General features: G+C 45.2%; 1 protein-coding gene across 2 annotated transcripts in view; it reads left to right on the forward strand.

Moving 5' to 3' along the window:
* plxna3 (plexin A3) overlaps positions 1-24,034 on the forward strand; it is a 54,894-nt gene that overhangs the window by 16,351 nt on the left and 14,509 nt on the right. Inside the window, exons 6-13 of one of the 2 annotated variants that reach the window (XM_003963049.3) lie at positions 1,311-1,493; positions 16,007-16,147; positions 17,556-17,656; positions 18,557-18,680; positions 18,822-18,978; positions 19,062-19,161; positions 19,317-19,431; positions 22,880-23,080. In XM_003963049.3, the coding sequence (XP_003963098.2) occupies positions 1,311-1,493; positions 16,007-16,147; positions 17,556-17,656; positions 18,557-18,680; positions 18,822-18,978; positions 19,062-19,161; positions 19,317-19,431; positions 22,880-23,080 (1,122 nt within the window). The remainder of the gene's footprint in view (positions 1-1,310; positions 1,494-16,006; positions 16,148-17,555; positions 17,657-18,556; positions 18,681-18,821; positions 18,979-19,061; positions 19,162-19,316; positions 19,432-22,879; positions 23,081-24,034) is intronic. The other variant, XM_011621828.2, reaches the window with a different exon arrangement.

Consider the following 24,034-nt stretch of genomic DNA (forward strand, 5'->3'; position numbering starts at 1 on the left):
TGTATACAGTACGTTTACCACGGACGCTGCGTGCACTTACATTTTGAAGTGTTGTGCTGACAGAAAACAAGGCTGACCTTCAGATCATCATGTAACCTGTTGCTGTAATACCACCAGCTCAGTAATGGCTGATAAAACATGCTTCTGTGAGTACTGCAGCCCTATTTAGAGGACTTGAAGCAGCCCTCAACAAAAGTTGACTCTTAATTAGTGTCGCTGAGTGAGATGAGCCGAGTCCTCCTAAGTGTAGTCCAACATGCGTGGTGCCGTGTTGCTGCCGTGACGTACTGGGGCTTTAACCCACTGATGACAGGGTGGGAACCATCTCCCGTATGTGCTTTTATGCGCGTGGACCCTGTAATAAACCAACCCCACCTTGTTTCTGTACTGTGGACTGCAGAGATGATTGTAAGGATGCTCAATAGAATTTTATTTTTAACACAGCATCTTATGAAAATCAGAAGCGCTAATGAAAATGTTTTGCATGTTAAAAGTCTCCTTTCACCTGTTTGCACTCACATCCAGGGAGTGGAGAGTCCGGGCCAGCAGCTCCTCGTCTGAGCACAGAATTATTATTAACACAGCATCACGTTTAGTCCCTTCAGTAGATCTACGAATTAGATCAGTAGATCTATTATATACACGTGCTACTTTTGTTTTACAAGTGTACTAGTTATGGCTCTTTATCTTGAAACTACAGAAAGCACCTTCACCTAATCACATCAGTGATTCCATAACCGCTCTGACTTTTCTCCTCACCTCGAAGAGGAATGTCCTTGAGTCTATGTTTTTCTGTGTAAAGTGGCGCCTCATCTGTGTTTATCTCTTTCTATTTATGGCTCTTTTGGGAGAAAACATCATTCTTGTGACTGTCAAGGTCTAGATTTAAACCAATAATACCAGGAACAGATGTCAGCTCACGAGTCAGTCACAGACACAGCGGAGGCACCATCAGCCGACGTCTTTAGGCTCATATAGGCACTTCTGGATAATTTAAGATGATCATCCTTTAGAATGAGCAAATGTGTTTGGGACGGTTGGCTAGCATTAGCCACAGTTAGCTAACCATGGTGATTTTATTTATAACTGACGTATAACTTCTACATGTTTTCCATTACTGGTTTCAAAGTAAATAAAGAAAACAGCAGTGCTGGATTATGTTCAGATTCTGTATAAACAGAAAGAAAATATCATTTTCTCATATGTCATTTTAACTCGGAAAGGAGGAGTTAAGAGGACATGTTTCAACACGTGTTTATCTGGGCATCATCAACATGGACTGATGATCTCTCCCTCTCCCACTGTCACAGCCAAAGAAGATCGGAGATGATTTCTGCGGTCTGGTGTTGAACCAGCCACTCGGAGGCCTGCGGGTTATTGAAGGAAACCCACTTTATGAGGACCGGACGGAGGGCATGGGCGCCGTGGCTGCATACACGTACGGAGAACACACGGTGGTGTTCGTCGGAACGCGCAGCGGACAACTGAAGAAGGTACGGTGACAACGGGGTTGCTTTAGGATGCTCTTCAGGCTAATGCTGAGTTACGGAAGAACTGTTTTACGTCACTGGCGAAAATGAAAAAACCGTGGGAGAAAAGTAGCCTGTGAGAGCCGCTGCAGAAAAGGCCTGATTATACAGTACGTTTGAGATGTTCATTTCCTCACTGGTACTTCCTAACTCAACACTGGTTACGATTTATTTTTAATTCCTACAGCTCCACCCAACTCGTGCACTTACAGAATGATATTTTTTCCAGTACAATAAGCCTATTTTTGCCATAAAATGTGGTCAGAAAGTTTTTTTTTTTTTTTTTTTTAAATTTAGGTTGCAACAAGCCAACAAATGGGTGCAGTATTCAACATTTCACATCACTCACGATGGTTATTTTCCTTATGTTTGCGTCAGGTTGTATTTTTATTTTGCGTTTTCTGCTTCCATCCGTACCACCGCCGTACATTGAACCGCAGTTGTTGTTATTAATGACGGCAGCGGTTCTGCACTCCTGTGCCGTAGTCCTGCGTGCTGCCGTGATTGGCGCGGGATCAGTCACTCTGACGCTCTCGACTCTTTCGTGTCGGGAAGCCTCACCTCACTTGACAGGAAGCTGCAGAGATGCCTGACAGAAGAACATCGCTGTTGGCAGCACAAAGTATCTGCTGTGTGTCTGGCAACAAAACCTGCTGTTTCTGCAGGACCGACTTTGGCCTCTGGAGAGACACGCGGAGCTGCACAGAGTACAAAACAGCACCAAAGAAAGGGGTTAAGTTTCCCATCAAACGCAGCATTGCTTGATTTTGAAAAGCATCAGATCGTAGCACAATAGTTGACGATTCCATTTAAAATGATGCGCAACGAGGGTCTTTGAAACTGTGTTTAAAGACCTTCACATTTAAAAGGCAACACTTTTCACGGGTTTCAATAAAATACAGCCACTTTGCGAAGGCCTAGAAATATTTGGACATTTATCCTAGCGTCTTTTTCAAGGGTCCACAAATAATTGGACAGTTGACTCTGAAAGCTGCATCTCCTCCTGGGATCGATGTTATCAATACAGCAAGTAGCTTTGTCCAGATCCAGTGTTTCAGCTCCCGATCCGATCCCGATACTGAATAAACACCCGATACCGATCTGATACAGTTTTGCCACGCTCACTTCAAGTTGGCCTTCATTAAAGCTATTAATTCCAAAGCAAAGGGAAGAAAGCCCACATCCAAGCTGTCGATACAGTTTTATTCAAGAGCTCAACTTATAAAGCGGAGATTTTGGGAGGTCGGTTGACTTTTAATAAGGTTAAATATTTTTTAAGTAAGCTTTACGATCTTCCTCGCTAATTTAGCTTGAGCTCCAATCTGATACTATTACAAAGGCTTGTATGGGGGACAATAGTTCAAAGGTCTGGGACTAAGTCCAGATGTGGTATTTGAACCTGGAAGCTGTTGCTGTGAGCCGACTACGTGCGCTCCAATCAGCTGGTTTATGGGATGTTTTTGTTGAAACCCCTGAATGAATTGGATTCCAGTTCAAATACAGTGTGGTGGGACGCTGGGATGCCGAGCCCAGACCACGAAGGTCGTGTCACTGTTCAAATGTTTCTGAGCCTTAACTGTGCGTCACCTCCCCAAGGCCGCAGAAACATTCCTCCACATCAGCAGCTAATAAAGGAACAAATGATCTCCTGCCACGTTGACCCCTCAGTCCTCTCCACTCTGCAGCCATGTGAGTGATGAATTTTAATTGCCCGAAGAAAAATACAAATGGGGGCTGTTCAGCCTTCTCACCTCTCCTCCTACACAGTTGCTGCCTTAATATTCACTGATGTGCGCAGCTTTTCTTCTGACAAATAACCTCCAAGAGCCACCGATGGGGGAGAGCAGAGGAGTAGCCTGAGGTGGTGTCTGTGTGTGGAACAGACTGGTGAGAGTGGCTCTGATTTGACTCCAGATGCTGCTGGAGAAAGTACATTTGGCTTATGCTTAGTACAGCTGCCGCCTCCTCTTCCTCCTTTTCCAGTGGTCTGTGATGGTAAAAGTGCCTTTTTGACCACCTTGAATGTTACAAATGAGCTGTACATTCAGCACTTCCTGGGCTGTTGCTCAGAAGGTGGCTCATTTTGGGGTGCTTTTGGTTTATTCCTTTAAAATCAGGCCTGTAAGGGTTCAGAAAGCAGCAGAGACTTTATTGTATGACTCTTAAATTCCAAAACCTCTTTGATAGGTGAATTCAGACGCACCAGAGGCAGTCAAGTTGTCATATTCAGGTCAACAAAGAGGAATGGATTAACATAAGGTACATAAATCCATGCCTGCTTTGTTTTCTGTGCCGTTCTAGGGACAGTTCTTAGATCAGCTATTCAGCCACGTGGATAGCGTTTCACAGATTTGTGCACTTTTGCAGTATCAACTATAAAGACGTCTGTATTTGGCTTGATATGCTGCAACGACTGTCACAATTATGAAAAGCTTCACGGCAACTAAATCTATTTTTTCACTTCAGCTGCTGACGCCTCGCTGCTGCGCTTGTGTCGGAGTAAACACGGACGCGTTCACGCCATCCGCCACAGCTGCTTTCTTATCCAGTCAGGGAAATTTACATGTCAGCTTCGAATGTTTGTGGTGTGGACCGAGGCCACAGCATGATGTCACAGCATGATGTCATGGCGTCTTAAGTGCAGCACCGTTACGGTGCAGTAATGGAGCCCACAGCAGCTGTCACTGGCTTCCTCGTGCATTATGTATCCTGCACACTTTTCCGTTTTTTTCCATTCATTCCCTTCCATTTTCTTGACCAACCTAAAGAGGGATGATCAACAAGGCCATCAGTTCGCTCCCCAACATTATATCAGTGTTTTCCTGTGATTCAGGATTGAAATCAGAGATTCCCCTGCTGCCACACACACTCCTAAATCTGATCTGTGCCCCTGTTTGTCCATCACATCTTATCATCCTCCCCGCATGACCGTTTACATCTCTTATTTGTCAGTTTTCCTTCCCTCTAAACACCTTTTTACTCCTTTGAGTAAAAGTAGTCATCTTTTAATCGGGTTATATATCTCTGGTTGTACTTTCAAGTTCAGACAGGGCCAATAATGACCCGAGTTTGGAAGGAACGGCTATTGAAACGGCTGATTGGCTGATGGAGAGGTTGATGTGAGCGAGGCTGCAGGAAGCTGGAGCCTGGATCTCCAGAGGATGGGTGCGTGTGTGTCATTCAGCAGTGCTCTGTTGTGCTTCCAAAACAAACAGGCCAAAGGGGCAGAAGGAGACACGCTACAGTGACTGCACCTCCCACCCCCCCCCCCCCCACCCCCCCCACACACACACCCTCTAGCACTGCTGGACTAAGTCTGCAGGCCGTGGGTGAGATTCGGGAGTCTTCTGGGTCAGTGTTCCGCTGTGACCTGCCAATTTACAGGACTCTTGCAGGTTCTTTATGGTAACAAAGTGTTCTAGCCTCCGAACGGAGCTCCGATGGGCTCGAGCAGAGAGAACATCTTCCATCGCCGTGATTTAAGGGGCAAGCTTTTGTGAAATGACGATATAATGAACACAGAAAAACGAGTGTGAGGGCTAATTATGTTTTCACTGCCCGCTTTTTTTTTGGAATAATTTTGTTTTAATGTCATGAAGAGGTTATCCGAAGTCAGAACTGGTGTTTGCGCAGTTCCACAGCAGAGTATCGGAGTATCGGCTGCTGCTACTGCTGCTCCAGCTGTCATGCAGCTGTGCATCTTTATGTCAAACTGTGAAAATTATGAACTTGTTTTGCATTTTCGTCACTCTGCAGATTTCCAAGAACCGGAAGCCTTTTCTGTCTTTATTCCAGAGTTTTTAAATTAAAATGAATACTTCTCCCCTTCTTTTTTCCATCCTCCATTAGCACAAAGTGAATTATTGGAGATGAGTCAACCAATCAGCTCTGGCATTCAGAGGGAACAGAGCCATTATAGGCTAATGAGACGACAGGGAATTGAGGGTTTTATTCTAATGACAGTAATGCGTGTTTGTAAGCGAGCAGTCTGCACCTGCTTCTCCTTTTTTCTAAACATCTTTTTTTTGTTCCAGCAGTCGGCTTGGAACATCCAGAGAGGGAAATTAATCTGTGGATTCACATTCATATCAGTGATGATTATTATTAGGAGCTGCCTGCACCTGCACCTCTCCGTCTTATTATAGAGCAGAACTCTGGCAACAGACCAGATCTCAGTTTCTGGGCGTCTTTAACAATAATCATGTGATTACTGACTTACTTGCACACTTGTGTCACTGAGAGACACCTGCGTTGATTCACCTGTGAGGAGAATCCTTATCCGCCTCGCCACAGGAGTTCCCTTTGGTATTTATGAGCTAAAGTCACAGATTGGTTCAGGTAAAGTGGCAGATTGACTGTTGTTCCAACCACTCTCGTGTCCCCTGGCAACTGTTCCCGTTTTTCTTTCTCTCTGTGGAGTTTTGATTGAAATGAAACCAAACTTTGTGGTTAATCTTTGCTGCAGGCTCACGGCCAGTTTGACGGTGCTCCCGGCTGACCACTGCCAGATTGCGGGTGAATGACACAGAGTTATTACCGAGTGCATTTGCGATGGCAGCAACACAGACGGCTACTGCCGTCTTTGTTGTGATTGGCTCTAAATTCGGGGATCCTCAACATTTCTCCCTGTGATATGGAGATATGATCGTATTTAGAGGTGTCGGCTCCGCTCGCTATAGACAGGAGCAACCTGTTCATGCATGAGTGTTTTTGAGATGCAGCCTGATGGCATTTTATATACATGGTCACACGTTTACATGTGGGCTCCACCCTCTCCGTGTTCACATGAGCAGAGCCAGATAAGGGCTTTCATTCCTTGAGTTATAACATTGAACTCACAGTTTAGAGTGAAAGTCATTGTCTTCTTCCTCTTTTCCACCATCCCCAGCTCCCACCCCAACCGCCACCTTTAGTGCGTTGTAAATGTGTAAATTGGATTAGCGACTTTACGATTCTTACGTTTGCACAGCGGTCAGCGTAGATCCCGGCTGGTTAAAGGTGAAGGTGGTTGGCTGATGATGGCCCCCAGAGCAGCGGCAGGATGTTGTCTCACAATGGTCTGCAGATCTGCCAGCAGGTGTTTATGGGAGCATGCTAACAGCAGCTGCTGTCACTCCTGTCTGTCTCTGCTCTGCTGATCAAATTTGTACAGAAGCCATATGCTCTCAACATTTGTATGTACAGATTTTACACATATGGAGTCATTTCTGAGACTCCAGCTCAGTCACCACGTGTCTGTTTATGGCAACTTCTGTTGTCGTGCGTGTTGCAAGGACAAACCTTAATCATTTGCTTCTCCCAAAAATAATTCCGCCACTGGAAGGGTGAAACAAACAAGGAAATTCAGTCTGCAGCAAAGCTTTTTTGTTTATCTGTCAGCTTCATTTTCCCTCTCTGACTTACTTTTGAATAAGTAGGCTGTTAAAATGGAAGGAGCCACACTTTCTTTTTTTCCTGGCGCAGTTCAGAATGTAATATAAACTGTTTCCCTTTGCATAGGTGCATAAATACTCCAATCACATGCACGCAATCACACACACACACACACACACACACACACAGGTTTCTCAGCCGTGTGTCTGCGCTGTCAGGACTCACCTTGGGAAATGACTTCATCTACTTTTCTCTCTGTCTGCTCTTTCATCTCACTCTCTCCACTGTCTCCTCTCATCATCCTTATCCCCTCCCACCCCACCTTCTTCTTGTTGACTGTGTTTTGCAGTGTAATCCATAGTTTCTCCCAAATGACATCTCTTGCTCGCTCACTCTCACTTTTCAAACCATCCTATGCGCTTTGTCTTCCATTGCACATGTACATAATATTCTGTGTGTGTGTGTGTGTGTGTGTGTGTGTGTATGCGTGTGTGTGTGTGTCTGTGTGTGTGTGTGTGTGTGTGTGTGTGTGTGAAGGCTGAGCCAGCAGACTCCTGCCACGCCCGATCTAAATCGGAAACAGTCTGAGTGAAGAGTCCGAGCCGACCTCGTGGTCCACTAACGTTTGTGTGTGAGCGGTGTTAGCGCAGCCCCTAAAACAAATATTTATTATTTACTACGTTTACACTTGTGCCGCCGCTGCTGTTTGCCATTTCATAAAACATGCAACAGTAAGCTTTTATACAACCACAAACCCAATCAATCAATTTTGAACTTAATCAGCAGCCAGACTGTTGCGCTGAAGCGGAGCTGACCAGCTCCGCTCTGCTGCAGCGTCACAGGAGCGCACGGCAGGATGTTAACGGTTAGCGCTGTTGCCGAGGGCGAAATTTAAGAAGTGCGGCTCTAAAAAATGGATCTCTAGACAAACACCTGCTGCCATTTTTAAAAACAACCGGGAGCACTTGATGGAGGGGTGCTGCACGCCCCCCCGCCACACACACACACACACACACTTGCAGTAACAGGGTTTTTCTGTTGCTACTGTGCTGTTAAAATTGCTATTGTTTACTGTGCAAAATATCTGTTTTAGCACCGTAATGTGCTGTAAAAAAAAAAACTACATAATGGCCTGGTTTTATTTAAAAAAAAAAAAAAAAAAAAGGCCAATTTTATTCATGGATGTCTTGGACAGTCAGCACATCATGACTCAAAACCTTAATAATTAAGGCTAAAATTCATGTCTGTGTGTTTGAGCTTGTTTTTTTCACTCTACTCTAAATTTCTCTCTACAAAGAGAAATTTATGACCCCCCCCCCCCCCCTCAAATATGATCATTTAACAGTGTTTTGCAGCGCTTATTTTAGTTATACAGCCGATTAAAACCAGCCAAGTTACCTGATCATTTCACTGGCAACAGCACAAGCGCCCATCTATCCCCAGCAGCACCCTGCGCTCGTGGCGACGGCTCACAGCCATCAGAATTCCCCTCACACTCAAAAACATGTGGCTTGTATAACATAGATGTCACACCGAGCAGCCATGAGGACAGAAACCCGGAAAAATGAGAAGTCAGCGGTGTTTGAGTGCAGTGTAGCTGTCAGATGACGGTATTAAAAACCAGTCAGAGGATTCTCTTTCCAGCGGCTGAGAGCTGCCCGTAACTCTCCATGCAGCGCAGAGACAGACGTGATCAGCATAGTGATCAGTAGCTCAGCTGAGCTGTGCGGAGCCAGGGAGGTGACGGTGGAGGGGAGGATGTGTGGAAAAACAAGGATGAGGATGAGCTGGGGAAAAGAGGAGGAGAAGAGAGGGCTTATATTTGATCCGCTGAGCACCTGAAACTGGGTCACATGAACAAAAGATGCCGTCTAATTTAAGATATACCCTGGCAATCGCTAGAATAAACCAGTTCAGACCCCTCAGCTGGAGTGTTGGACCTTAAAAATATGACATCATGATTGTTCATTCTGTTGTTAATTGCTGTGTCATTATCTTCACCTCCCAGGTCGCAGCAAACACCACAAAATTACCCTTCAGCCAGCTGTTGTGAGAATACAAAAGCACTACTTTGCTCTTTGTTTAGCCAATACAGTCACAGTACTAAAGAGGAGCCAGTTATTCTGGAGCCAGAAATGTGGATGGTGGGATAATCACGAGCTTAAACCAACTCCTGGAGACTCCTCCACAGGTTAGAAGACCAATCGCTTCGTGTTTGGTGGGAAAGAAAAAACGTAACAACAGAACGGGCTTTTAAGAGCAAGTGGGCGTTTGGCCTTTACTTTTGTGATAACCAGACCCTCGCGTTTTAGTTAAGTTTTACCCAGGATGCATTGGGCTTCCGACCAAGATGGATTTTAATTCATGTATATAAAACGAATGTTGCCAGGACGTCGGGTTCTGACAGCTTATCACAGGCCGGTCGTCTGGTGGGCACCACGCTGGTTGTATAATAGTCCACGTGCACTTTTTTCATACAACTCACCTGATTCTCCAGCTGGCACCAGCCTGACTGTAACCAAGACGGAAATTTGGAACTTTTCAGTCCAAGATGGTGCTCAGCTCATTAACAGTCTTTCCTCTAATTAACGTTTCCTCCGGCATCACAGCCTGATGTTCACAGAACACCCTGACCCACTTCACAGATCGCCCGCGCACGCGTGTGTGTGCACGCATGTTTTCTTGCCTCAAGTTTCATCATCCCCTCAAGTGAATGGCGTTTATTTCATACAGAAATTAATTGGCTCTCAGCCGTTCATCTTGGAATCAAAAAGCAGAGGTAACATTTAAAATTTCGGTTCCTGTTAAACTCGTCTGTTGCCGTTTGCGTTAACACAACCTGTGGTGAAGCCGTCAGGTTTCAGTCCGGTTCCCAACCTTTTCCATCTCTTTATTTTACTATAAATTCTTCGTGCTAATTTTATTGTTGCAGCCTTTTCTAATTCTGCTCTGATAATTGAATTAGAATGGAGGGGAAAACATCACGACTTGTCTGACCTAATAGGAATTTACCAAACCATTGAAAGCAGGTGACCAAGCAGAAAATGGAGGCTTTATTCTATTTTATTGACTGTAATCCACATCTCCACAAAGAAAGTAGAAAATCAAATGAATCCGACAGCAGCAGATACTTGGAACTGCTAACTTTAAGCTTTAGCTGGGAAAAACGTCATATTGGAAAGTCACATGACCTGAGGGTCAGCAAGGCACCAGCTCTGTTGACGGTTGAGCCAGAAATAAACCTGTGACTCCTGAGTGGTTTTTAAACTTTAACAAAGTAAAAAAAAAAAAGCACAAAGTGCGGCAAAAAGCTGAGGAAAGCTTTTCTTTTAGGATTCGTCGCTGCTGCGTTTAAGATGCGCAACAAGAAAAGTCGAGCGCTCTTTTTCTCTCTTTGGAACCGAGTTAGATCCAAGTTTTTCTCCTGAGAACCAGTGAAAATGGTGGTCGCCGCCGTGTTTAGTTTACTGAAACATTCCTGCCTCGGCTGCTCTTTGTCACTCTGATACAAACACAAGTCTTCAAACACAGTAAATCAGGAGATTTCTTGCCGTCACATAAGCGAGCTGTCAACACTTTGGGATTTGCTTCCACTGCAGTTAAATCAGGCTGGAGATGTTTTCCTGGGTCCATCTCTAGTCCAGTCCCATCCCCTTATATTCTACGCTTCTCTAACTCTGTTAAAATGACTATCTGGGCATCATTTGCGCTTGTGATCAGCAAATAGTTTCCAGGAAAACACACTCTCTGGCTCTGCTGCTTATTTATTTCCAGTATCATCCAGGATTCCTTTTGTGTACTTTCTGCTGTCTTAATCTGTTTTAGTCTCTCGTAACATCAATAGAAGACACTCTGAGAAAGTGCGATTGATTTTACTTGATTTCCAGCACACTTCATCTGCTGAGGGGAGCTGCGTCCACTCGTCTGTTCATTTCATTTTAAGATGACGAAAGGCAGCAGCCTGTTCCTTCAACAGATCAAGACAGATTCCACCAGTCAGTCCATCCACAACGCCTCACCGTCTGACTCAAGTGCATTTCAACCGGATTCTTCCGCTTTCAAAGCAGTTCATTAGTGCAAAGTGTGCTTCCCTTTAATTAAAACGATGTAAATATGAGTATTATACATTAATAGGCAGCATTCAGGACTTGAATCGGTATACTGAAATCAGGCGCTCTCGCGACGTTTTTAATACGCTCTCTGGTGGTGTTTATTTTTAAATCGGGTTTTTCCTTTTTCTCCATCCTCTTTTCCTTTTTTTGCTGTCCTCCACCATGGAGGATGGATAAAGTTGCATCAGCACAGCCCACACCAAAAATCACACACGGCAGAAAACACGATCTGCACCTAGTCAGATTAATTGTTATTCAGTTGCCAAGGAGATGATGGAAGAACGGGTAAATCTTTCAATTCTCCAAAGAAGCTTAAGATTATTTACACCTCTCTCTCTCTAGCTCTCTCTCGCTCTCTCGTATTCTCGTTTCCATCTTATTCCAACACATATTTAAAGGATTTGCCATTATATCATTAGCAATTGTTGTCATGGAGATGATAATTCTGACCCACCATAGAATTTGCTTTTGTCAGCCTTCTCAGAGCTGATGTCTTCAAACGTAGTGAATTAATCTGACAGTCCACCGATAAATAATGTAAATCAGTAGGGAGTGTTCTTATGCTCCCCCAGGATCTCTCAGACTCTTTTACAGCCCAAGGTCAAATTTGATGTAGCACAAGTATATAGTGCACGATGACGTAAGAGTCAACTGCAGATGCGTTGAATTGTGGGGCGGTTGGCCAAATCCATTTAAAGGAAGTAAGAAATGTGTCATAAGCATAAAAGTGAATGCATCTGGCCCTGTTCCCCTCTGCTCACAGGGCAGTAGTGCAGCGCCACTTCTGAGCATCTCAACTCTGGTTCTTTACTGATTATTGGTTTAGTTTCACAGCAGCACCGAGAGGAATAATGAGTTATTTTTCAGTGGGCAAAGGGAAGGAAGAGGAATCCATCATATTGATGGATGGCGGAGGGATGTCTGTTTAATGCAGGTGTAAACTGGTACAAACCTGTTGAAAGGCGACAGACTGGCCTTAACCACATTTTGGTGGCAGGTCTAAAGGGATCATGTCTCACACCACAGCCGGCACAAGCGCCCAGCTAAGGTTCACGTTTAAAGGAGCGAGGCCATAGAGGAGACGCCAAATGGTCAGCTCTTTATTTCCTTCTGTCTTTGTGACCCGCAGCAAAAGTGAACTCATAATTTAACCATATATGCAGTTTCTGAGACAAGAAGACATATTTGTCCCATTGCCTCATTCACCTCCTTTGTCCTTTGTCAGTTTATAGAGGGAGGGAGAGAGAGTGAGTGTGTGTGTGTGCGCGCATACCTCGGGGGTTAAAACCATTAGTAGGTAGTCTCTGTGTGGTGCATGAGTGTGTATTGGCAGGATGGGGAGGAACTAATAAGCTTAACTGCCTCCTCCCTGCCTGTTTCACCCTTCGCTGCCCTTCCTCCTCCCTCGGGCGCTAATAGCTAAACCGAACAGTATTTAGTGTTTGGATCAAGGAGGTGGATCTCTCAAATGGTCATTTTGATTTTTCAATTTCCCATTCATTCATATGTAATCCTCACGTATAATAGTGGCCACATGACCAGGGGCAGTAGTCATGGCGATGAAGAATACGAAACATGTGGAGATGAGGGCAATAGAAACGAAGCAAACCTTTCATTTGCAAGCCTGATTGTCTCAAGAAGCAGTGGAGGAGCAGGTGGACGGCATCAATGCCTCTGTAATCCAGGCATCATCACTGAACACAGCAACGTGGGGTCCACTGCCCCAGTGTGTGATTTAACAAGGTAGCTCATAAGTCTGCTCACTGCAGATTCATTGACGCTGGAGGAGGTATGGTAGGGGGCGTGGTTCCTGAGCGTCTGTGTAGAGGGTGCATGCAGCCGTGGTGGGTGATGGTACATTCTAACCATAGCTCTGCCCCAAAGCTAACCGTTCTTGCTCGTATTGCCCGGCTCAGAGAGGCCTGAGGGCTGGCCGGCCAGATGTTGGAAGTTGTCAGGAGGGTTTTAGTAGCTGGTCCTCCTCCCCTCCCTTGCTGCCTGTTGAAAACCCCCAGCTGTAGCCTGGCCTCCTGATTCCCAATGAGGCTTTTGGTAACGGTATTTCAATCAGGCCCCCCCCCACCCCTCATCCCCCCAGGCCTGAGTTACAGCTGAGATGGCCACAGATGGTTCCCAACAGGCCAAACGGAATCTCGAGCTGCGCTCGCTCCTTCTTAAGAGAGGAAACATGAGGAGGCTTTATAGACGGACACCAAGACAACTGGTGGATTAGCACCATTACCCACGCAGCCATAAAGAACTCTCACTGATCGCCCCAACAATTGGTGATTGCCCACCAACACAGGTGCTTCACAGAAGCCACGGACAGGAAACGACTTCTGGGAGAGATAAGCACTACCACCACCTGGACATATAGAGTGCCTAACGGGGGCAGAGATGGTCTCGAGACCATCACCCCACCCCCACAGACGCCCCCCAACACACACACACACACGCACACACACAAGCCTGTAACCAGCTGCTTGACATTCCAATGTAATTCAAAACCTCTGCGTAGTTTCGGTGCATGTAGCCGTATATGTGCGCACACATGCGATCGCCCAAATGAACAGTGGGAACCAAATAAAAAAACCTGTGCTCATTTGTCAGAAATGTATGAGCTGTTGCTTGTGTGTAATCAGACACGCTGAAAGCAGTTAGTGTCACCACAAACTGTTTCATATGAATCCGTTTAAAAGACAGTTTGGGAGGTTTAAGTCAGCCAAATATCTGCTGAAATTCTGGCATATTTTATTTATGAAGCTCTCTCTCCCTCTCTCTCCCTCTCTCTCTCTCTGTCTCTGTCTGTCTCTCGCTGTTAGAAAACTTTCCATTTTGAAACAAGGCATGTGTTCACCCTTAAGAGTTGTTTTCATTGAACTGGCCATTAAATTAAGGATTTTTCTAACTTGCCGGGAGTAACTGTGATAGAAGGAAGCCGCCGGATCACTGAACAGGATCAAGTTGCCTCCTCAAAGGCCGGGCCTGGACCCAGCGATGCATCTGTTGTCCTTTCAAAGGAGAGTGCGTGAGGAACTCCTCGGACACTACAGCGGTGTGCTGCTGTGATTGGGATGTTCAGACCTGCCCACCAGGGCTGTGTGTGTGTGTGTGTGTGTGTGTGTGTGTGTGTGTGTGTGTGTGTGTGTGTGTTCCCTGAACAGACCAAAGCAGTGTTGATGGTTTCATTTCCATTCGGCAGCTGAGGTCAAAGGCCACTTCCTCTATCACTGTGTTACATTTCAGCTATTTCCTTCCCTCCGTTTCTTCTGTTCTGTTCCTGAGTAGTTACATTTTTGGGATTTTCTTAAAGTGAAGAACAGAAATGGAAACAAAGCTGAATATAAACAACTGGATGGTACGGTGGTTATAACCAAGCTTGCCTGAGAGAGTCCATTGGGGGTCCCTCCCCCTGCTTGAGGCTCGACCTGTGACCTGTCCAGGGTGTATCTGCGTACAGTATTGACAGTTTTTAGTACCTGAGAACCTCAGGGTGGTAGTAGAAACATGATCTGTAATCTGTTGGCAGAAAAAGACTTTTTTGCCTATTAAAATGTGTAGTTAGAGCAGTTTTCTGTCACTTGTTTCTGTGAGTGTTGCCTTCACCGTCTGCTGCAGTGTCCTACTTTAATGTCTCCTCCCTCTGCTGCTGCTGCTGCTGCTCTTGGTGTGTCTCCATGCAAAAAAAGATTGTGAAACCGTGGTTTGTGTGTGTGTGTGGGTGTGTGTGTGTGTGTGGCACAGCACTTCTAATTAATCCTGTTTTTTTTTTAACACGCAGGCAGCTAATTAACACACTCAGATAACTACACACACTAGACGCCGTCCCCTTTCTTTCATTGCCCCCATATTCTTGATTAAGCTTTTACTTACTTGTCTATTTATCTATTTTTCTTTTGATCCTGTCCCTCCATTTCTTTATCCTCTGTCTGTGTTTCCTCAGTCGTTTCTATTTCTCTGTGCGTGGTTCTGCCTCTCATCCCGTCTGCGCTGTAGACCCCCTTCATCCCGCCTCTTTTCTCTGGTGTTTTTCTGGGTCAGACACGGGGAGGGAGGCTGCAGGTTTGGGGAGATGTGTCACACCACGTTTTCAAGCCGTCAAACAGTTTTATTGAACCACACACTCATCATCACGCTCGTCATGATCCAGAAGGGAGATCCAGCTCATGTTTCCTGCCCAGCAGGTATTATTAGAAATGAACAACTCATCAAAAAGATGGGGAAAGTTGTCCAGCAAAAGGTTCTACGCTCTAGTAAAGTCATTTCCCAACTCACCAGTTGGCATAATTCAGGATGTGTATACGTGTGTATGTTCTTGTACATGCTACGTAATGAGTACCGAAATCCATTTTACTAGCAAATTGATGACATTTTTGCTGGTCTTCAAAACAAAACCACTGTTTAAGGGGAAAGACATGGTTTTAGGTTGGGGTTTGGATTAGGGTTAGGGGGTTAGTTGGAATGGTTAGGGTAACGAGCTGGCTAATGTATTATGCCTATGAAAGTTAGGGTTAGGGTTAGGGTGTCTGTGTGTGCGCGTATGCTAGCTTTGAACATTAAATTAGATCCAACCTGTGCCCAAATAAAATCAGCTCTAAAGCCGTCTGATACTATTCTCCTCGTTCCAGATTGGTAAAAGCCGTGTTGGCTGTGCTTGTCCCATCTCATTAAGAAGCTGCTTGTCATGTCGCTTTATAAAACATACTCCCTTTATCTTTTTATTTCCCCAACAGTGCGTGTGGTTTCCCTGTATATCCGCTCATCTAAGAGTTTTCTTTATTACTTAAGTGAAAGATGAGCAGAGGTATGCAGAAGTAGCAAACTCACCACAAATGCTGCCTGTCAACAGCAGGAAGAGCTTTGGACAGGAGCTCCTGTCCTGTTGGTGCTTTTAGTATGAAAAATAGGTTTGCAAGCAACAAACGAAAGGTGGCTTTTAGGTTCATTTGTCACTTTGAAGCACTGACATATGATTTCCTGTGTTTGTTCCAGATCCGTGTGGATGGGATCCCATCACCGTCCCAGAATGCTTTGCTTTATGAGACGGTAACAGTGGTGGACGGAAAGCCGATCCTGAGGGACATGGTGTTCAGTCCAGACCATCAGTACATCTATCTGCTGAGTGACAGACAGGTATATGCACACATACACACAGTCGCAGGGACATGATGTCATGCGTTCTTCATGTTTAATCAGGTTTAGTTTTTGTATAGATGTGAAGACACACTATAATTGTCACAAAAACATCATGTTCAAATGGACAGTTAATTTATTAAAAGATTCCAATTCTAATAGTCTCCACACGAAATTAGTTTTTGAGATGGAAAAAAGGGTCATTTCACATTCACTTTCACTGTAAGGGAGGAAGACCTCACTGTCAAAGTCAAGCAATTGCGTAATTTGAACACGTTTGCCAGGATTTTATAAAAACTATGTCTGAATGAAAGTGCAGAATCATCAGTTTTTAAAATGAAGTCAGCAACACAGCGTTAGTCTTTACAAGACCTAATAATGTGCTCAGACAAGAGACAGGAGTGTGTGTGTGTGCGTGGGTCTGTGTGTGTGTGTACATGTGTGTGTGTGTGTGTGTGTGTGTGTGTGTGTGGGTCTGTGTGTGTGTGTACATGTGTGTGCGTGTGTGTGTGTGTGTGTGTGTGTGTGTGTGTGTGTAAAGGAAACAAAGAGTGTATTCATGTATCAACATTTCAATGAGACACAGACAGACCAGTCACTGGGTTTCATTGTGTCCTGCATCCCTGCTGCAGTGTCTTATGGGCAAAATCCCCCCCACCCCCCACGGCTGTCTGTCTCTCTCGCTTTCTTTCTCACACACATGCGCACGTACACACACACACACACACACACACACACACACACACACACACACACACACTGTCTGCCAAGTCAAGAGAAATTGTCTGACACACAACCCTCAGGCAGGATAACTTACTGACAATGGAAAATCATCAACCACACGCACACACAGACACACACACTTATTTTTCTATGAATCTATAAAAAGTACATTTTCTGTACCCATGTACATCCATTAAATACATGAATTGATGTATAATGTATATGATAATCAGACCTTCCTCAAAGTAGGCCCGTTAATGAAACGTTCATGCACCAAAAACAATTTAATTATTTCAAATTAAATGGTTTTAATAGCCGTACCTACACAAGGAGGAGGGGTGACCTCCACATTTTGCACTGTTTTCTTTATCACAAACACGGTCAGATGACCTCGTTTTTCATCTTTTCACCCATAATGCAGCAGTAACATTTCATGGATCAATAACAAAAACGCTGGGTTAAAAAAAACAACTTCATTAAATTGAGTGCAGCAAAGTTCAAATGTGAGACCAACTCATAAAATTATTAATAGTTGTTGTGTTTAAAAAGGATTAAATTGAAAAACATTAAATTTATTCCCGTTAATAAGTGACATAGAAACCTTAAGCAGAATTGTGTTGTGTGTATGCTGGTGTTAATGGTGTGAACATTTGTGTGTGTGTGTGTGTGCTTGTGCCCGCTGCAGGTGAGCAGACTTCCAGTGGAGAGCTGTGAGCAGTACACTAGCTGTTCCGACTGTCTGGGCTCAGGAGACCCTCACTGTGGCTGGTGTGTCCTGTTCAACATGTAAGCAGCTTCACCTTCCCTCCATTATTCTGCACATCAGCGTCTCCTTCGAGGCCGCATTGTTTATTTAATATGCCGAGCCGGAGTCTCCTGCTTCCCTCTACTTTTACATTTATTGAGAGATTGTCAGATAAAAGAAAAATATTAATCAAGTGTGTGGTTTGCGTGTGCACGTGCACGCCTGTTCCCGTGAGGCTTCATTAAGGTTGCTATAATTGTTTCATATGCTGGCTGTTTTCACCAGACATCTTTGATGTTGAAAGAGCAGGCAGGTGCAGGAAGTCCCTCTTTGGATTAGCACCAATTAGCGTCCTCCTTCAAAGTAAAGGCAACAGTCCATCATATTGACCAGGCTAAGTTAAGATATTTACATGATTAGCCCTTCAGCAGTTGTAAAATAACGACAGTAAATCGGATCACTGGCAGATCTGCAGGAATGAGAGTGGAGAAGGTCCATCTGTCAGTCTGAACTAATGACAGCGTTCATAAACCGCTGCCCCACCAGCGCCTCAGGGACCAGATTAGTGAGTGGAAACATTCGACCCAACTGGTCTTTTCACCATCGGCATAGATATTTTTTGTAGACTTTTTATTCTTCCCAATCTTTGTATGTTCAATAATGACCTGAGAAGTGAAGAGCCTTCACAGCCATCTCTTCTAAGGCCTGTCTGCTCTTTCCTGACGGGTGAAAACTGGAATCAGAGATAAAAATCGGCATCGGACCTCAGAGCCGCTCGTCAGTAGCCGTTGAGATTTGGACGATCGCGACTAATGAGAGATTTATTGTCCAAGTGTACTGAAAGAAAACATTTGATTATTTCTAATAAAATGTCAATGATCAAATAAGGCAAAGTTTTAGATAATTAAGCTGTTAAAAGTGTTGACCTTTGACCCGTATAGGTGTTCAAGGCAGGAAGCATGTGAGAAGTGGGAGGAGCCTCAGCACTTCAACAACAAGCTGGACCAGTGTGTGGACATTTCTGTGACGCCAAGTAATATGTCCGTCACCTCTCCATCAACAGAGGTATGCAGACGCACTCCGTCCACTTTAATGAAGAAAAAAACACAGTCATGGCAAAAAGAAACGTGTGCGTTTGAATAAAATGCAAAAGCGATGGCTGACACACTGTTGAACTTACCTCCCATCAACGATGTGCGTTTGCAGTTAACCGTTCGAGTGCAGAACGTCCCGGCCCTGTCAGGGGGTGTGTCGTGTGTGTTTGATGACCTCAGTGAAACCCCTGGAGAGGTGCTCGCTAAAGGACAGGTGGTGTGTATGTCGCCATCACTGAGAGAGCTGCCGGTGCACACGCAATCATATGGTGAGTCGTGTGGCGCGCTCGTGCACGCTGACGCGAAGTGCGATGTCTTTTTTAACGTCACGTCTTTGTGCGGTCGTCTTCAGCAGAGCAGAGAGTCGTTCAGCTCAGCCTGAGATCCACTGAGACCGGACATCAGTTCATCAGCACCAGCTTTATTTACTACAACTGCTCTGTGCTCAACTCGTAAGCCTGATAGCCTCTTTATGGTCTCAGCATTTGTCACCGTCTATCCAGCATGTTCTGTGCTGCCTTGCTTGGTTCCTCATACAGAAAAGCTCTCTCCCCCTCTCTATGTCTCTCTCTCCCTCCCTTTCTCTGTCTCTCTCTCTCTCCCTCAGATGCACCTCGTGTGTCAGCAGCGTTTTCCCCTGTCACTGGTGCAAATATCGCCACATCTGCACCAACAACCTGCAGGACTGTTCCTTCCAGGAGGGAAGAGTCAGCAATATGGAGGTGCGACCTGCCTGCACTCGTACAAACACAGATTAAATCTTTCTCATGTGGAACGCGTGGAGGACGCAAGCATTAAAGCTGTTGTTGGTGAAGCATTGCAGGATGCTTTGATTTCTTCAGAGGCGAGGTCAACTGCAAGGCTGCCCCCACTTACAGGGGGACACAATGACACCGTGGGGACAACTGTACTAAATTGTGACAGCAGTAACCCAGTAAGAGCTGGGCCATTAAAGACTGAGCACACTAGGAAGGCAGCAGTGGGTACAGATGTATTCTGCCACAGGAAAGGCTGCTTATTGTTGGCCAGCAGGCCCTCCTGACTCCTGATCGACAGGGTCTTCAGGGTGTGGGGCCCAGGTGTTGATGGGATTTGTCCTTTTGGCCCTCTTGAGATATTGCAGGTTATTGTCATGGGTCTAGATAAGGAGAGGTTGTTCCGCCTCTCTGAGGGGGCTGCCTCTCTGCCACAATGCCATCTTGATAGTTGGCAGCTGTGTCACACTTCTGTTCTGTGGAAGACAATTTCCTGGACAAATGGACACCGGGATGTATTTTGTTACCTGAACGCCCTGAATGCCCTTTGGAGCGGAACACTTCCACTTCCAGAGATTCCACAGCGTAAAGCAGCCACCTCCATAACAAACTGGTTAGGAGGGCTTTCAACGGGCCCTGGACACGACCCATCCTGCGTCTCAGCTTCCATGTTTAATTGTTGTTCTACAAGCCTGTTTAACGTTTTCCCCCACATGGTTTTTGTTGGTTCTCCAGATCGACAGATAGAAGACATTTATCTCTCCGTCAAACCAAAGGAGCCAGCTGTTTGTACTGACTGATGTGGAGGTAGTCTGAGCTGGTCTTTCAGACCCAGAAGGCAGGAGTCAAAGAAGGTTGAGCTGTGAGGACACCGCTGTTGATCTCCTGCTAATACTGAGGACTGTTCGGTGGAAGTGGCCGTTCTTCTCTCGGTTCGGGCTCTTGTTTCCTGCCAGCGACCACAGTTCAGTTGCCCAGAACACCGTTGTGTGCGCTGCAACCTTAGCCGGTTCGTGACGCGGAGGAACGGCCTGAAATGAGAGTCTTGAGGTGTCATGTGGTCCCACTTAGTGTTCGCAGCGGCTGCAGCCATAGTAGCTGCTCCAGTAGTGGAAGGTGGACAATCTACAGAAGCAGAGGGAAGACAAAACCAGGCAGAAGGTCAATTCAATAAAGAAACACAAATGAAATTTAAAAGAAAAAAGAGTCGGAAAAAGGCCCCAATGTTGTCATGCCGACAGCATCTACAGAGTTTCTATTCTAGTTTACACTCTATTTTGTATTTTTCTTCATACAGTAGTGACCTCTGAGATTGAGCTGTGTGAACATATAAGTGACAATGCTGGAGTGAATCAGCCGTGTGCACATACTCCCTATATTCTCTCATTTGCTGACACAGCCAAACATCCCCGCTGATAAGAGGCTAATGAAATCTAAATGCTATGCAAATGTGCAGATTTCTCATGACCTTCACAGCAGGAACATGAGAGTTGAGCTGCTTTTATACGTCAAGAAATAGCTCGACTGTTAAGTTTGAGGACAGCATTGACGTAGACTCACACACACACACACACACACACAGACTCTCTGCTGTCAAATGGAGATCTTCAAATGAATTTCCCTCCTATTTCAGCTGAGAAGTGTATTTAGGAGTCCACTGAGCAGCGCGTCCCTCCCGAGTAACTAAACTGCTCATTAGCTCATTTGTTCAGTGGCCCAGAGTGCAGTCAGGGGCTCACTCCATCTTTGGGACCGTCGTCGGTCTGGTTGCTGCTCGGCATTTTTAAAGGTTGACATTAACAGCCTGTGATTGCCTAATTGGTTAATAGAAAATAAATACCTCCTTAATTGGCACAAAAGCATCCAATCACAACAATTACTGTTAATTACATGGCAATTAAGCTGAGTAATGAGAGGGAGATACATTGTGAGTCAGAGAAGAGCAGAATGAAGAGAGAAGACAATTCTACCCTCTTTTAAACCCTTTTTTACAACAAGTATTCACAGGGAGTCAATTTAAAATATAGAGAGAGAACATAAAGAATAAGCTCTGTAGCCCAAAATAAAATATTTAAAGTCAATTGTGAGTATTGGGCAGTGGTCACACACAAACACACACACCCCTACCACCTGCTCTGCTTTTCTTTTCCCCTGCTGTAAAGGAAAAAGTCGTGCTCAGTTACAAAACCATTGATTATTGTGGTGACACCCATAAATAATGTGTGTTCTTGTGTGCGTGCGTGTGCAGGAGAGCCCGCTCATGCATGTCTACGTGTTTGTTTCCAGTGGCCTGAAGCCTGATCTGTCACCAGCTGTCCACTAGTGAACACACACTGTCTCTGCCTCAGCCAGCTGATGACAGCCTGAGATAAGATATCTGCCTCAGTCAGCTCTGGCCTGGTCTAATGGGCCAAACTACAACAAACCCTTCCTAATTTTCCACTCTTTTTAATCCTGACATTTTTCACAGTCATAGCAGTTCATACGGGGGCTTTTAAATTAATCACTAAATACATATGAAAACATCCATGCGAGAAGTAAAATGCTTGCTCGTCTGCTCGGACTGGCCCTCAGATGGATGCTCTAAGAAGTCCTGTTGGAGAAGCGGAAGCGGCCCCGTTTCTCTTTCTGTGGTCGTTTGGTCGAGCGCTGCAGTCAACGTCACGAGTCCTATGGTCTCAAACATAAGCATTTCTCTTGCCGAGCACCTGTCGTCCTTCGGTTTAACATCTAACAGCCTCTGCTGTGTTTTCCGTCCTCAGCTGGACGTCCATGATGTCGAATCCTCTTGTTCACTCTTGGATCTTGGTCATCCTTGGTAGTGGCTCTGACAGTTCTTGGCACGCGTCCATCCACTTAGTCATCCATCATCCATGGATTTTAAGGGGCTTTCTTGTCATCATGACTTCCTTTGGCCAGGCTATGATGCCGGTCCACCATCTGGGGGTCTGATCAGCAGCAGTATGTGTGTTGATCCCTCCAGTTTCGTTCTGTGGTGGTGCTGGGTGATCGCTTACTTGCCTGTAACCTCTTTGTAGCCAGCCTGGAATTTTCCCTTCTACTGCGTCTCTTCATGTTTCGATAGAAAAGTGCTTTAAAGCACGGTGGTAAACATTAGACAGCAACGTAGACACTAGTGGTAGCGTTGACTTTGTAGTTAAATAAGGTGGATATAAGCGGGTGTTAGTGGGTTTTTGGACCGGTAGGAAAGGAAATTTTGATATCCATTTGTCTGCAGGTTGTCAAAGTGTTTGTACGTGTCACAGCTGCAATTAAAATAGTTCATAGTGGAACCTAAACGTGAAGCATCACATAACTGCCACGTTGCGTACGAAACAGTAGATCAGTAATGTTTCTTCTGAATGTAATTCTCAGGCAGGAATGGGAATGACAGCAGCTCTCTGTGTTTCTGCAGGGCTGCCCCCAGATCCTCCCCACCTCTGACATCCTGGTCCCTGCAGGGATGGTCCGACCAATCACTCTGCGAGCTCGTAACCTCCCTCAGCCTCAGTCGGGCCAAAAGAACTACGAGTGCGTCTTCAACATCCAGGGAAAGGTTCAGCGCATCCCTGCCGTCCGCTTCAACTCTTCATGCATTCAGTGCCAGAACACCTCGGTGAGATTCACTCCATTACCCAGCATGCAGTGCTTCAGAAAGCCATGCGTTCTATGACTATGTGGTCTGTTACCGTCGGCGATCCCACCCAGGCTCACGTCCTAACTCCTGTCTGTCTGCACATGCTTGTTAGTCATCTGTCTTGTTAGTGAATCTTGAATAAAGCTCTCACACACACAATGGGATATGGCTGCTGCTAAAGTCAGCAGAACATGTACGTCCATCTATACAGTGTGTATGTGAGTGCGCATCCATGTGGCTTTTTTTAAAATTAAGTTACCCATTTCCAGAGGAAATTGACCATTTAGTAAAGAAGAATAAGTACACACACTCACAGTATTCCTGGTCACTGCACACAGACTATTCTTTTTTTTTCCAAATTAAAACAAAGAGTCTGTCTTTTTTGGTCAGCAGACAGAAGCCGGATTCACAGATTCATGTGGTTCTAATCCAGTGATTGTGTTCTTACAGCTGCCTGTAACATCTGCAGGGAATTAAGAGCAAGGCATTCAGATGGATGTCTGTGGAGCACACAGGGAGGACAGACATGGTTAGCTTAGCTCAGCATAAACACTGGAAAGCTGTGTTTAAAACGACTTTTTCACCATTTCCTTCTATCTCACTCTCAACTCCACTATATTAGCTGTTCATTGTCTTTATTTCTGTCGACTGTGAGGACGCGGAATGCACTTTGTAATATAGACAGGTGTTCTTCCTATAGCATTAGTATGAAAGATGCCTCATCGCCCATGTAGCTATTGTAATCTCTCTGTTTTGCTTCGTTTCGAGGCTGCCATAGTTTATTATATCATTGCATTAGATCTTCAGTGTTTACATTATATCAAAAAGGAGTTGTTTTAAAGCCAGTTATGTTGTTTTATGCAGTTGGGGAGTCATATTTCAATGCCATCACAGCCATGGCTTTCTCCACTGCGTAGATGAATCGCCACTGCT

Source organism: Takifugu rubripes, chromosome 3 (assembly GCF_901000725.2).
Source record: "Takifugu rubripes chromosome 3, fTakRub1.2, whole genome shotgun sequence".
NCBI classification, from domain to species: domain Eukaryota; kingdom Metazoa; phylum Chordata; class Actinopteri; order Tetraodontiformes; family Tetraodontidae; genus Takifugu; species Takifugu rubripes.